Source organism: Danio rerio, chromosome 9 (genome assembly GCF_049306965.1).
Source record: "Danio rerio strain Tuebingen ecotype United States chromosome 9, GRCz12tu, whole genome shotgun sequence".
Classification (NCBI taxonomy): Eukaryota; Metazoa; Chordata; class Actinopteri; order Cypriniformes; family Danionidae; genus Danio; species Danio rerio.
Window position 1 is genome coordinate 9094629 of NC_133184.1, and position 15882 is coordinate 9110510.

The window sequence follows — 15882 nt, forward strand, 5'->3', positions numbered from 1 at the left end:
ACAGCTGGAATTTTACCATGTTTTCAGATTTTACTAAATTCTTACTGTTAAACACTTGTTTGTTTTATTTTTGGCTTTTGTTTTTGTCTCACCTGCTTTCCAGAACCATTCTTTAGCGGCCTCGGACCTCATCATCATGGTCAACAACTAACTTAACACCATTAACTGGAAGTGTTTTAATTTTAATCAGTGTTGTATCTAATATCTCAGTTAAGTTTTTTAAATACTGTGCTTCAGAATCAATGTAATAAACAAAATATAAAATCTACTGATTTACTTATGCTAGTATAACTTCACATTTCCACTTTAATTTCCACTGATTTCTACTGTATACATCTGTTTTGTATTCACCATACCAGTAAACAATTTCAGAATATTTGTTCCTTTCCATTATTTCTCAGGAAGCTGCTGAGAATTAATGACTTCAGCATTCCCATGACGTAAAGCCATTGTTCAGACTCTTACAGTATAAACAAACCTAGTCTTGTCTTGGTTACATCTTATGACCCAGCATGAGGTCGTGATGACCTGGATTGCAGTCATCATTCAGTCAGTTTACTAAGCACTGTTCTACAGTCAGTTTTGTAGGATAATTGTGTAATTATGGTTCATACTCAGCTGAATGGGTTTTCAGACAGTTGGTAATGGGCAGAGGGACACTGAACGACTGCCGAAATAAGTGCTGATGTTCAGCTAATCTCACTTCTACCTGACCTCCTTCCACATTTCAGAATGAATGGATATAATTGCGCTATTCTCTGTCTCAAGCAACAGTAATGACCTTTATTGCATATGTGCAAGTAATGAAATCACTTCAGATTACCACAAATAAAGATTGCAAGATTCTTAGGTTTTATTCGAAAATGATTTGTAGACTATGATTTGTATGTGAAGCTGGATAGATATAGTAATTTAAACCACACTTTAAGCATCAAAAATACATCAACACACAAATACATCAGGCACACTATCAAATCATGTTACAATCATGAGAAAGATGAGAACATGCAAGATTTTTCATTTAGATGCCAGATTAAAAAATTGATCTAATGATAAACACAACACATACTTTTTTTTTTGTAAGGATAAGCTATTAAATAAAAAAAAATTTTAATCCTCAGGTCATTCAAAAATTCGTTTTTTCCATTCACACTTCTCTGTATCACTTCATCTCTTCTCAGGTGTGTCCTCCTTTATTCGGAGACAAAATCTTTCTCCTGTTAGGGGCCAGAAGAGGAGAACAATTAGATATAGACATACTGTATGAGGAATAGTTCACCGCATATAAATAAAGTTCTGATATTTACTTCATTGTAAAAAATGCAGGGTTCCACGTAATTAATTTACGTTGACCCAACACAAATCGATTAAGTTAACTTAACCCTTTTAACAAATTTATGTAGACTGAGCATAAAAAAAATAAGTTTTCCCAATGAAATCTCAATAATTGTGTTGTTTCAGCACATTTTAATTAAGTAGTTTGAACAAGCTAAATATATTATATTTTTGAGTGTTGGTTCCAGCATATTTTTTCTCAATATTTGAATTTATGATAAATACTGGTAAACAGATAGTTGAGAGTAACCATTGACCCCCATAGTATACACAGTAGAAGTTATTTTTTCTTCTTTTTTAAATATTTCCTAATGATGTTTCATGGGTCATGAAATGCCAAAGCACATTTTTTGAGCTGTTGACAGTCATATATGTGTCCCACGTTGCTAAAAACACTATTAGGATACATATATTTCACTAAAAAGTGACAATTGGTTGTTTTTGCGTTGATTTGAGCAAATTCATTCTTCTGGTTTAAAAAACGAAATTTTGAAGCTATGTTACGTCAATGAGATCATTGTGTAAATTCCCGCATGGAGATTGGCTGTCTGTACCAGCCAGTGCAACATGGCGTCATTGAGTTTTCAGCACATCTGTTCAATAACTCATGAGAAAGACTTGGTTCAAACCAATCAGCGCACTCTATTGTGAATGTCATGCGACTTCATTAATATGCATGATATAGCTAGGCCCACATGGAGTCTGCGCGCATAGAAATCCACAGATTTTGAGCCCATCATTGAGATTATGTATTTACTTGTGTAAATGTGTGTAAATTTATATTTATTCAGTTTTTAAAATCATTTCACTAATATTATTGTTATATAATAATAGTAATATTAAAAATGTTCATAGAACATGTTAAGATATATTTTCTGTCGTTTAGATACATTAAATGAGTGACTTGCTTTGTTTGCCAAATAAGTGGATCTAATTGGATTTGCATAGTAAACATTAAATAAACGTTAAATGTAAATGTTTTATTTTTATTTAATATATTAAGTATTTAGTTATGATACTCCCAAAATCATTCTGCATAAATCTGCAGATATATATTACAAAATTCTCAGCAGAAATAGCCAAAAATATCCAAACATTCTATCTGGGTCTAGATAAAGCTTCGAAGACTCCTTGCTACAGTTTTAAGAGAGACGCAACATTGTGTTGCCAACTGTAATTCAAACAAGTGGAAGTAGAAGAGTTCAGAGGTTGTCAGTGTTGCATTTATAAAAGTGCCACAACGAATGTTTTGTTTCCATTTCTCCACAAAGAGAGCACATCTTGCAAGTTTTTCGAAGCAGCATTTTTTACCCAAGAGCTTTGCGAATCTGTAAATAGTGAAATCAGAAATTGCCACTCGTCTCCTTTTTAAAAAAGACACAGTTCCAGTTGGTGTTGATTGTCCTTCTCTGTCCTGTCTTATTCAGATGGCGAAGTTAGTATCGTCAACAGTACGTTTTTAAGGTTTTGAATACACACCTTAGTCAAAACTATTTAGTTATTAACTTTACAGTAATATCTTTACAATACTTTGGCCTGAAAATCCTCCACTTCCACACAGCTCTCAGATCCACGGTAAATGCTGCTCGCTGAATCCCTTTCTGTCTCCCCTGCGTCTTTGTTTGTGTTGTCGCTGTGAAGATCAAATGTAGTGCATGTAATGAAACTCCACTTTTCATGCAAACCCTTCCCTCCTTCATCACTGAACACTCCCACCTAAACAAAGCTGGACTCACCCAATTTCCTGACTTTTTTTTTTCAAACTAGAGGTGTGAAAACACCCTGCTGAGATTTCATGGCCCTTTAACAGATCAAGGAATTTTTCACAGTATTTCCGATAATATTTTTTCCTCTGGAGAAAGTCTTTTTTGTTTTATTTTGGCTAGGATGAAATCAGTAAAAAAAAATAAAATAAATTAAAAAAACATTTTAGGGACTATATTATTAAACCCCTTAAGCAATATTTGTCAGACAGTCTACAGAACAAGCCATCATTATGCAATGACTTGCCTAATTACCCTAACTTGCCTATTAACTTGTCAATTAACCTAGTTAAGCCTTTAAATTTCACTTTAAGCTGAATACTGGTATCTTGAAAAAAATATAGTAAAATATTATTTAATGTCAACATGGCAAAGATAAAAGAAATCAGTTATTAGAAATGAGTTATTAAAACTATTATGTTTATAAATGTGTTGAAAAAAATCTTCTTTCTGTTAAACGGAAATTGGGGAAAAATAAACAGGGGGGCTCATAATTCAGGGGGGCTAATAATTCTAACTTCAATTGTATATTTTTGCCAACTATGAAAATAAATTGCCATCGCTGGCTTCCTGGTTACCACTATTCCTCAAAATATTTTCTTTTGTGTTTAAATGGAGGGCAAAACACTTTGGAAAAGCATTGAAAGCAAATAGTAAATCAGTAGTTTTTTTTTTTTTTTTTTTGGGTGGACTCTCCCTTTAATGAATAACTTGATTTTTATTAAATAGTAAATGTATGAGTAACTGCCGTCACACCCATGGCAGATAATCTCACAATGACCAAACATGAGGAGCCTCTCCCTTTCTTCATTTAGTTAATGTCCAACACATATAAGAGAAGTGGGTTGTTTCTTAAACACTAAAATCCATAAGATTCCTGTCTGAGCTGTTCATACAGTTCCTCGTTTAGCTAGTTATTTTTGTCAGGTTAAATGTTGAACATATCTTGACATACAGTTATTTGCCAAAATAAGGCAACGCTTCATAATAACTGCAACTATTAACTTTACTTTCTTTATTGTCCACAAGTGGAAATTTATCTTTGGCTTCACCACACAACCACATCAGCGTTTACATTACACACATCACAGAAAAAACATTCAACACAAATACATTCAACGTCCTCACATATATCACATTAAAAACACAATTTAAAACCCTACACATAATTAAAACCCAGTATTTAAAATTCTAATGGCGCTTGGCACAAAGGACATTTGATACACATTTTTCTTTACTTGAGGTTGCCTAAAACGTCTTTTTGATGGCAAGAGCTGAAATTTGATATTTAAGGGATGGGAACAATCTTCAACAATGATGTGTGCTTTCTGTCTCATTCTCATTTAATAAATTTCATTTGGTTGTTTTTCCGCTTTACCTACAATTGTACTGCCAATTTTTACTACTCGACACAGTTTTTGCTTTTCCTTCATTGGCAACAGTCCATACCATGCCATCATGTTAAAACTCACAACACTTTCAACCAAGTTCTTGTATACCATCTCAAGGACATCTTGACTCACACCAAATTGTTGTAACCTCCTAATGAGGTATAATCTCTGCATTGCTTTTTTAAAAATGCACTCTGCATTTGCAGCAAATGTTAGTCCACTATCAATAAGTGATCCTAAATATTTAAAACAGTCAACTGTCTCTATTTCATGTCCCTCAAGGACCAGCGGTTTCAACCCTTGACTAAGCACTTTTTTATTTCTGCTAATTATCATCTCCTTGGTTTTATTAAAATTGATCTCCAGTGAACTCTTTTTACATCAGTTTTGGAGCATATGTATATATTTATATTACGAGGTATCTCCTTCTGTTCCTATTTTAGTCAACCGTCCAACAAGTGCCATATCATCTGCATATTTAAATAACTTAAAACCTGAATCCTGGATCTTAAGTTCATTTATTAAGCGTTAGCAAACAGTTAGTTCATCATTTGTTTAGCAATAATTCTAGGCAAGGCAAGGCAAGGCAAATTTATTTATATAGCACATTTCATACACAGTGGCAATTCAAAGTGCTTTACATAAACCGGAATAAAAGAAACAAGTATAAGAAAATAAAAACAAATAATAAAAATAATGAAATAAAACAAAACTAATAAAAAAATTACAAAAAAACATAAGAACAGATTAAATGTGTTATTAAAGAATGAAATTAAAGGCACAGCTAAACAGATGTGTTTTCAGTCTTGATTTGAACGTGCCTAATGTTGGAGCACATCTGATCATTTCTGGAAGCTGATTCCAGCAGCGAGGGGCGTAGTAGCTAAAAGTCGATTCACCCTGCTTTGACTGAACTCTTGGAACTTCTATGATCTGAAAGTGATCAGATTTAAAAGATTTGAGTGATCTGTTAGGTTTGTATTCAGTGAGCATATCTGTAATGTATTAAGGTCCTAGGCCATTTAGTGATTTGTAGACCAATTTTAATACTTTAAAATCTATTCTGAATGTAACTGGGAGCCAGTGTAAAGACCAGAGGACAGGTGTGATGTGCTCTGATTTCCTGGTTCTGGTCAGAATCCTGGTCGCAGCGTTCTGGATAAGCTGTAACTGTCTGACTGTCTTTTTGGGAAGGCCAGTGAGGAGGCCGTTACAGTAATCCACCCTGCAGCTGATGAAAGCATGAACAAGGCTTCACTGGAAAAAAAGCATCTAATTCTTGCAATGTTTTTTGAGATGATAGTATGCTGATTTACTAACTGCTTTGACATGACTATTGAAACTCAGATCTGACTTCAGAGTCACACCAAGATTCTTGACCTTATTTTTTGTTGTTTGACCTTTAGTGCCAAGGTACGCATTCACCTTAAGAACATTAATATAACTACAGCTGTGTTCTTGACTTAAAAGCACATGTTTAATGATTGTATTTTCATACTTTGTTAATGATTTTTTCACTACTAAATTAAGTGTTGTATTTTTTACAAAGTTGGTGGTTTTTTAAGATCATTTAGAAAGAGTAAGACAATAATTGATAAACTATTCAAAGGAACGTTTATATATCTTATTATTCAGGCATATAGTAATAGTTACTCTGTATGTTATTTAATATTTTATCAACACAACTTTATGCAGTTTTGTGACCTAACCTAAAGTGTGGACTATTTATGCATTATAAATCCTTTGTATGATGTCAATGACAATTTTATTTATACAGCTTTATTAAACACAACCGAAGGTTGACCAATGTGCTGCACAATACAAATCACAAAGAGAAAGATATAAAATCATAGCTAAAACAAACAATTCTCACAATTCTCTTTGACACACTCAGTGCCAAATCAAAAAGGTAAGTCTTTAACCTAGATTTAAAAACAGACAGAGATGACATAGGTCTAATATAGAGGGGCAGAGCATTCTACAATCTAGGACCGCCAACTGCGAAAGCACGGTCACCCCTGCATTTCAGCCTCGACTCAGTTATGCATAATAATCTTAGGTTTGATGACCGAAGAGACCAACCAGGCTGATGTTCAGTTAACAGATCTGAGCCAAGCCATTTAGTGATTTAAACACCAAGAGAGGAATTTTAAAAGTGGCATGATGGTGCACAGGCAACCAGTGCAAAGATGTGGTCATGTTTCTTGGTACCGGTTAAAAGCCTTGCAGCAGCATTTTGAACTAACTGTATACGGAATAGAGTTGTTTGACTGATCCCCAAAATAGTTTACATGTAATGACCAGTGGTGGAATGAGTAATGAAAAATCATACTCGAGTAAAAGTACCATTACTTGCTTAAAAATGTAGTGTAAGTCGAGTAAAAGTATCTGTAGAAAATACTACTCAAAGTATGAGTAAAAAGTAGCCCTTTCTAAAGTACTCAAAAGTAGTGAGTAGTGAGTATTATGCTGTTAAAAGCTGATGCATTTACATGTAATTTCTGCATGTGTGTGTAAACGTAACATTCTGTAGTGCATCTAACTATTGTCCAGCAGGCACACAACATCATAAGACGTCAATATTAGGCTAGATTTAGGTTGTGATGTCAGGTGACCAAAATTCATTGTCTTGCCAGCATCTAGGGACGTTATTTTGATGTCCAATAATGACTTCAAATTACGGTGATATTTTGTTGATTTTTGGTCGTTAGATAGTGACTAAAATCCAACGTCGAACCAACATCTTAAACCAACTGACATTTATTCATCAGGTATGGCAACCAAAATCCAATGTCTGATTGACATCATAGTGGTTACGTCAACACAACGTCAAGCTGTGACATCATTAGACATTTATATTTGGTAGGTTTAGGTTGGACATTGATCTGATGTTGAGTTCTGACATCAACCCGATTTTTATTTCCAAACAAAATGCAAGGTCCCCATGACGATGAGGTACAACGTCAATTTGACATTATGTTGACGTTTTGTGCCTGCTGGGTGTTTAAGGCCATTTCGGTCATCATACATTAAACATCTGTCATCTTCTCATCAGTGGCATGCATCTAAACAGTCTCTGGGTCAATGCATGTAAAGATTTTTGACATCTTCTAAGACATTTTTAATGCTTCCAAAATGTTTGCTGCAATTATAAATCGCCCATGTCTTTAGGTAGTTCATTATGATGCGATATACCTTCCATGTGCGATTTTATTAAACAGGAATCACAGGACTGATTTTTCTAATCTCCATAGACAAGAAAAAAAAGTGGGGACAGCAGGTTGAAGGGAAGTAGTGGAGCAAAAGTACCGATACAGCACTGAAAATGTACTCAAGGGAAAGTAAAAGTACAGATTTTAAAACTACTTATTCATTCATTCATTTAAATTGTCGGCTTAGTCGCTTTATTAATCTGGGGTCACCACAGCAGAATGAACCGCCAACTTATCCAGCATGTTTTTACGCAGCAGATGCCCTTCCAGCTGCAACCCATCTCTGGCAAACATCCATACACACATTCACAGTCACACTAATACACTACAGACAATTTAGCCTACTCAATTCACCTGTACGGCATGTCTTTGGACTGTTGGGGAAACCAGAGCAACCAGAGGAAACCCATGCAAATGCAGGGAGAACATGCACTCCACACAGAAATGCCAACTGAGCCAAGGATCGACCCAGCGACAGCACTACCTACTGCGCCACTGCTTCGCCCTAAAACTACTTAGTAAATTATTAAATACATTTCCTGAGGAAAACTACTCAATTACAGTAATTTGAATATTTGTAATTAGTTACTTTACACCACTGGTAATGATCCTAGATAATGCTAATGATGTAGGATTAATTTTAGATAACATGATACATGTTTCAATGTTTCAACTTATTCACCAAAAAAAGCAACTTTTTGTTTGCTAACAAAAACAAACAAACAAAAAAAAAAAATTAAAGATAAAATCTTTTCATCTGTTAACTTTCATCTGCTGGGAAAAACTTTTGAAACAAAACTTCAGGCTAAATTACTAAGGACCTTCAACTAAACAAAATAATCATAATAAACATAATTTTTAATTTCTTCACCTGATGGAAGTTGTAGAGTCTTCTTTAGCCGTACAGAGCCGGACATGGGAGATGGGTATGTGGCCACACAGACAAGCTCAATGATGTTGAAATGATCATCCAGATACACACGATTCTCAATAGTGGAGGATGCGTTGTTGTAGTCGACAGTAAAATAGCTGTACAAAACGCTTAGGGGAGGTTCCCAGTGAAGAGTGGGTTCTATCATTGTATGTCTGGCCTTACAGACAGCAATCTTCTTACCATTATCACTTTCCAGATGGGTGGAAAGATGGACAACTGTAAACAAAGAACGTTAAAGTCAAATTTAACTGAAATATCAGCATTAGAATAGTCAGTATAATGGTTTTGGTTTAATCTCTAATATGATTTTTGTCTGTGTCCAATCACTAGTTGAGGCATATAATTATCATAAAACTATGACATAAATTAGTAGAATTCTACCAAACATGATAAGTAAACCTCAGCCATTTTCAGGCTTTTGATAATTTTTGCTGGCTCACAGTTAGCACTGTCACCTCACAGCAAGAAGGCAGCTGATTTGAGTCCCAGCTGGGACAGTTGGCATTTCTGTGTGGAGTTCTTGCAGTGTTGGTTTCCTCCAGGTGCTTTGGTTTCCCCCACAGTCCAAAGTCATGCGCTAAAGGTGATTTAGAAAAACTAAATTGACCATAATGTATGAGTGCGTGTGTGAATGCAAGAGTGTATGTTTCCCAGTACTGGTTTGCAGCTGGAAGGGAATCCACTGAATAAAACATATGCCAGAATAGTTGGTGGTTCATTCCGCAGTGGCAACCTCTGATAAATAAGGGATTAAGCCGAAGGAAATTGAATAAATAAAAGTACTCACCACTGACAGAAATATTTAAACTATTATAGGTTACTCCTTCATATGATAAATCACAGATGTAAAATCCTTCGTCTTGCATTGAAATGTTGGGAATTGACAAAGAAACTCCATCTGTAGAATTGTGCAGCTTCTTTCCATCTTTACAGGTGTCGTACGGTTTGGGGGACAATCCAATATAACATTTGTTGCTTTGCGTGCTGACGCTCCACACGATATAAATTAAATCGTCCCACTTAAATTTAGTGACCTTGCCACACCATAAAGTGACATCGCTGCTTTCCATAAATATCAGATTTTTGAAATCTGAAAAAATAAAAAAATAAAAAATTGGATTAAGTTAAAATAAACATTTACTCAAACTATGTTTTTTGATGTGTCTCTTCCTTCATCGCTAAAATAGTCACAACATATACAACAGCTCTGTTCTAACTTCTTACTGTATACCACAGTCAATTTGTTCCGTTCAATCTGGTATTGCAAGAGTTCTACAATTAGAAACACAGATGATTTTCCGCTTGCAAACTATTAATCTATGTAAATACCTTTCTTTCAAATTCTTTAAACTAAATTTACTTAGTGATCTATAAGCTTATTACTCCCAAAATGTACATATTATTTTACAAAAGTAAGAAAAGTGTGCAGGTAGTCCTACGATATTTAACTAAAAGTTTCTTTAGGACCGTTTTACTTTTGGTACCTTATTGCTTGTTTGTTTGATTTACAATATTATATATATATATATATATATATATATATATATATATATATATATATATATATATATATATATATATATATATATAAGTTTTACCCCCCCTGTTTATTTTTCTTTTATCAATTTCTGTTTAACGGAGAGATTTTTTGCAACACATTTCTAAACATAAAAGTTTTAATAACTTATTTATAATAACTGATTTATTTTATCTTTGCTATGATGACAGTAAATAATATTTTACTAGATATTTTTCAAGACACTTCTATACAGCTTAATGTGACATTTAAAGGCTTAACTATGTTAATTAGGTTAACTAGGCAGGTTAGGGTAATTAGGCAAGTTATTGTATAATGATGGTTTGTTCTGTAGACTGTCGGAAAAATAGCTTAAGGGGGCTAATAATTTTTTCCTCAAAATGATGTTTAAAAAAAATTGAAAAGTGCTTTTATTCTAGCCGAAATAAAACAAATAAGACTTTCACCAGAAGAAAAAATATTATCAGACATACTTTGAAAATTTCGTTGCTCTGTTAAACATCATTTGGAAAATATTTAAAAAAGAAAATAAAATTGAAAGGGAGGGCTAATAAGTCTGACTACACCTGTATATATATAATGAATGAGTTAACCTGACAAATTTAAGTGGATCAAACATTAAACAAGTAAGTTGTCATCAAAGGATCTCAAAAGTTGTGTTGTTTCAGCTCATTTTAAATAAGTATTTTGAACAAGCAAGTAAAACATTTTTAGTTTAAAGGAATGAATAAGTAAAGGTGTATATTGTCTGACCTGTCATTTTTATCAAAGCAGCTTCCTTCTGTTGACTTTCAGTGTCTTTATCTTGTAAGTCAGTTAGTGGCACAGCAGGTTAGCAGATTAACGTGAACATTTGGCACGTGCATGGAAACACAATCATTCACACAAGTCAAAATGTCAGTTGGAGTCAAAAAGAGTCAATTGCATGCGCACCAAACAAGTAGATTGATTTGATCAGTCGTGTTAGTCTCAGTGTAACCGCATTGGTAAGCCACCAAACAAAAGTAGCAAATAAGTGGCATCTGCAAACAAATGATGTTGGGCTAAGAAAAATCTGCACTGGATGGCCAAACCATTCATCTAAAAACAATATTAGAGGCAGTTTAAACTCACCTTTTGTGTGACTTCTTGCCATAAAGATGGATGTGAGAATGACCAACACCAGTGTCCCACCGTTTCCCATCATAACAAATTCGTAGTCAGACTTCTCTTCACACACCTTTAAATGAGATTTTTCCTTTGTCTGAGTTATTCTCCTTTTGTTTGCTTGAGCAATAATATTTTTGTACACCGCTAATGGCCTATCAGTTGATAATCCTCCCCCACAAAAATGCCCACTTCCTGTCTTGTTCACACCAGTGGTGCAAGAGTGTTTTCTGCCCGGAAGAAGAAAATGCAGTAGGTGTTCGTAGTTCAAAGGTTTGTAGTAGGTGTTATATTTTCATTGGTTCATTTAATAATCAGTAAAATGACCCTCCATGTATTGTGTACCAGCTCTAAGTGAATGAAAACATTGAGGCTTAAATCTGAAAGTGCACTGTGTTTAAAAATATTTACTCTTTAACAAAATAGTCAACTCAGAGTCAAATCAACAAATCGAGTTGGGTTTGGATATTTTGCTTGAATGCACTGACGCCAATACGGTGTATCACCAAATATGTAGTTTTAGGTCAGATGAAATGTAAATGCGCTTTCCCTTTAGACACTAGTGGAGCTGAGATGACGATCACTGACAGATTGAAATTCAGCTGCAGGGAATAAAGGGTTGATTTTCATTTTTACAACAATACCACAGTATATCCAACCTAGTGCTGTGTTTGTTCCAGTCATTTTTTTTGTTGATTGATACAATAACCTACGCTGCAATGCAAGATTCGCCAACCATTTGCTATTAAAGGAAAGCGCAGCTGAGACTAGGGACTTTGTCTGTTACAGTTAATATGGATCAGTTTCGTCTTCCTCCAGATCAGGGGTGTCCAAACTCGGTCCTGGAGGGCTGGTGTCCTGGAGAGTTTAAATCCAAACCTAATCGAACACACCTGAACCAGCTAATCAAGCTCTTAGTAGATACTAGAAACTTTGTGGCAGGTGTGTTAAAGCAAGTTGGAGAAAAGCTCTCCAGGACACTTTCCCTCCAGGACCGAGTTTAAACACCCCTGCTCCAGATCATAACATGTAAGTGTTATGTATTTAATATGTATTTAAATGTGTGTTGTAAGTTGCATTTGCCCTTGCTGTAATCACTTATCTATTGTAATTAGTGCTTAAACTGTACCTTTCAGGTTAAATCTTCATGGGACTGTTCTCATAATGTGTCCAAAACCACGTTGAAAACGTGACGCGTGCTTCTTTCTTTACCGATTTAAAGGGTCACTAAACACCAAACACAGTTTTTGAGATGTTGACAGTCATATATGTGTCCCACGTTGCTATAAACACTATTAGGACAAGTGAAAAAAAAAGTGAAAATTGGTTGTTTTTGCGTTATTTCGAGCGAGTACAACATGACACGCTTGAGTGTGCAGCATTAATTCACGAGAAAGACTTGGTTCAAACCAATCAGTGCGCTCTAATGTGTATGAACCTAATTAATTTGCATGATAGCTTCCAAGACCAGTGTTCAGACGGCAGAGAGTCACCACGTTGTGTTGCCAAAACAAGTGGAAGAAAAATAATTGTTTGGAGACATGGGTCGTCAGTGTTGCGTTTATAAATGTGCTGCAACAAAGGTTTTGTTTTCATTTCCCTGCGAGGAGAGTGCAGCTGAACTGTGGAAAACAATGCACAAGACAGAAATATGTTTGTAAGAAACATTTTTACCTAAGAGATTTTTGCATCTGGAAGTGGTGAAATGTGGATTTGCTGCTTGTCTCCTTTTAAAAAAGACATGGCTCTAACGGATGTTGATTGTCCTGTCTCTAAAGATTTGGTACTCTAAGTGTGTGAACAGCGTTCTTTGTTTGTTAACTAAGAGGCAAAGTTAGTTTGAGTCATCAGAAGTACTCATTCAATATATCAATACAATATTATGGACTGAAAGATCCGCTGTAAATGCTGCTCTCCGAGTGTAAAAATTTAAAGGCAATCAAACTATTACGGTCGTGTAGGATTTTTGACAGATTTTGTGACAGGATAGTCTATAGACACACAGCTTTCTGATGCTACCCTCCAAGTGTATCTAAGTTACCGACAAATGCAGAGTTTTTTTTTTCTGCCATTCACCATAGGGTATCAAACATTCCATTAAAACAACACTCTTCCAGCATTTTCACGCAACCAATATCTCGTTTGTCACAGGGGGCATGCATGAAATGTTTCTGAATGAAAGTGAAAGTGCCAAACCGCAGTTAAAGTCGACAATTTAATAAATTGGCAAATAATTTGATTACTGATGTCCATTTAAACAAAGTCACTGTCTTTCTCCCTTCTGTGTTTGTTTTGCCTTTGTAAAAATCAGTGCATGCCCAAACGGAAACTCTTATTTTTATGCAAAACCTTTCCTCTTTCCCTCTCCCGACACTCCTACCTGCACAGAGCTGGACTCACCCACTTTCCTGACTTTTTTCAAACTAGAGGTGTGAAAACACTCTGCTGAGGCAAGGGGGTTTAAGTCCCTTTGAAACGTTTTTGAACTCGTGACTCTCTGCCGTTTCTTGTTGCTATGGCCATCATCAGCTCTCATGGTCAATTTTCAAAATGGTTCAACTTTTGCCACTGTGTGGATTAATACTGAATGTGTGTCTTTGTTATTACTTGGTGTTAGGTTTAAGAGCAGAGTATATGCTGGTGTTTAACTGCATTGCTTTATTGCATTCCTGCATTGGGCACACACATACTCTGTGTGCCACTTCATAGCAGTGGTGGGCATTTCTCTCTGTCTTGTGCTGAATGCAGTCAACCAATCACAATAGACTGGGTCATCGGTCCATTCAGCGCAGATTAGCCTTACACAAAGAAGGGGTTTGAGACAACCCAGGCTCATTCTGAAAATGTAGCCCCGTGGACGTTTTTGGAGACCACGATTTACATGGCCGGAGGTACATATGGCCGCATTTAGGTTTTTTCAAGCAAACGCTATGAGGCGGCGTGACGCCGCTCCTCTTCTTCGCGCTCACCGGCTGGGCTGACGGCTCGCCTCCGTTTGGAGGGCTTTCCCGCCGCAACAAATTTGTCCGGTTAGCTCGTCGTGTTACGTCGGCGGAGCGGAGGCCCGGAGGAGGAGGAGCCGGCCGTGACGTACGAACGGGTTCGAGTTCAGGGAAGAGCGGTTTCAGAAATCAGGTAAGACAAAAAAAACAGAATCCAAAAAATAAAGCGAACGAGTTCGTAATGGGGCGAGAATGCGGCGAAATCCGAAAAAGCGGTCAAAATCGGACAAGGGCTTTTCTTATTGCTGGATGGCTTTTGTAAATCGTCACTTGGGTTTAGGGAAGAAGGAGGAGGAGGAGGGTGGCTGGGTCGGCCGATTAGCCAGCCACCCAGTCAATCAATCATTCAGTTCTCCAGTCAGTCGGACAGACAGTTGCTCGACAGCGGCCTCCGCCGGCTTTTCCACGAGAACAGCGCGAGCGCGAATGGCCTCTCGCGGATTCGTGAAAACAAAAGTTGCACAAATACGTCCCGGGACGTATTTTGCGTTCTCCAGAAACGTCTGCGGGGCTACGTTTACAGAATGAGCCTGGGTTGGTTTGGGAATATATAAATCACCGAATGAATAATATAGCAGTCTTTGGGATAATTCGGTAAAAATAAACGCACATTATAAGACAATGAAAGTGTTTTTAAAACTTTTTTATCATCCTGTTGTTAGAGACAGCCAAAACTAAAATATGACCTTTCTCAATGCATAATAGGGGCTCTTAAAATAAACAGACAACATTTGTGAAACACATACAATATATTTTTACATTGTAGATCAAAGATCAGAGAATATATTATGAGCTCTTTAAGCCTCCAAACACTTACGAAACACTTACGATTTCAGTTATTTCATTTGTTTTGTTTAATAAATGACTGTTTTTTGTTTAAATGAGTGTGAATAATTTCTGAATGCGCTTTATTTCCTCTCCAAGTCTGCTTGGCTCCAGTCCCAGTCAGTTTCCCAGAGCTCTCCTGTTATCTACACCGGAGGAATGTGGATTTGTGTGCTATCAGTTGGTAAACATGAAACTGTTTTTAGCACTCCCTCCTACCGTCTCTGTTTGTCTAGGTCGGTCAGACTGACCATAGGGGGGGTTGAGGGCGTCATTGCAGGTGCGTCAGAAATGACCCGGCCCTACAGTGACACAACAGAGCAATCGATACAAACAGCTCGACACGGAAAGCTGACGGCTTACCTTCTAATGTCCATTCAAAAGGAAGTGCAGTGGTAGGCTTTCAAACCGGCATCAGCAGGAGTCTGCAGGATCCACATACTCATTTTTACATGATCCATGAGTCAGGTCTGCAAGCGCTGGGATGATGAAAGGCGGTGACGCAGAGACGTGACAGCAATGCAGACGCTGGTATATGTGTATGTCTCCATGTCTCTGCAGGTTAAAATAGAGCTGGAGGTGTTCAGCCCCAGTCCGGATTGAAAAGTATGTGTGAAACTCAGATCTGACCTTTAGGTCAGTTAATTATGTTTTGAATCTCTCTCTCTCTCTCTCTCTCTCTCTCTCTGTGTGTGTGTGTGTGTGTGTGTGTGTGTGTGTGTGCTGGCAAATCTGCA

The 15882-nt window shown here is 36.5% G+C and overlaps 1 protein-coding gene across 4 annotated transcripts in view; it reads right to left on the reverse strand.

Annotated features, from left to right (window-relative positions):
- LOC137496448 (uncharacterized) overlaps nucleotides 1-15867 on the reverse strand; it is a 35315-nt gene extending 19448 nt beyond the window's left edge. The window contains exons 1-5 of one of the 4 annotated variants that reach the window (XM_068223548.2): nucleotides 15509-15741; nucleotides 11286-11391; nucleotides 9423-9725; nucleotides 8573-8851; nucleotides 832-1217 (exon numbers count right to left, since the gene is read on the reverse strand). In XM_068223548.2, coding sequence (XP_068079649.1) covers nucleotides 1168-1217; nucleotides 8573-8851; nucleotides 9423-9725; nucleotides 11286-11358 — 705 coding nt within the window. In that variant the 5' untranslated portion in view covers nucleotides 11359-11391; nucleotides 15509-15741 and the 3' untranslated portion in view covers nucleotides 832-1167. Of the gene's footprint in view, nucleotides 1-831; nucleotides 1218-8572; nucleotides 8852-9422; nucleotides 9726-10925; nucleotides 10976-11285; nucleotides 11392-15508 lie in introns of those variants that run through there. The other 3 variants (XM_068223549.2, XM_073912490.1, XM_073912489.1) reach the window with 3 other exon arrangements.
- Between the last annotated feature and the right edge of the window lie 15 nt (nucleotides 15868-15882).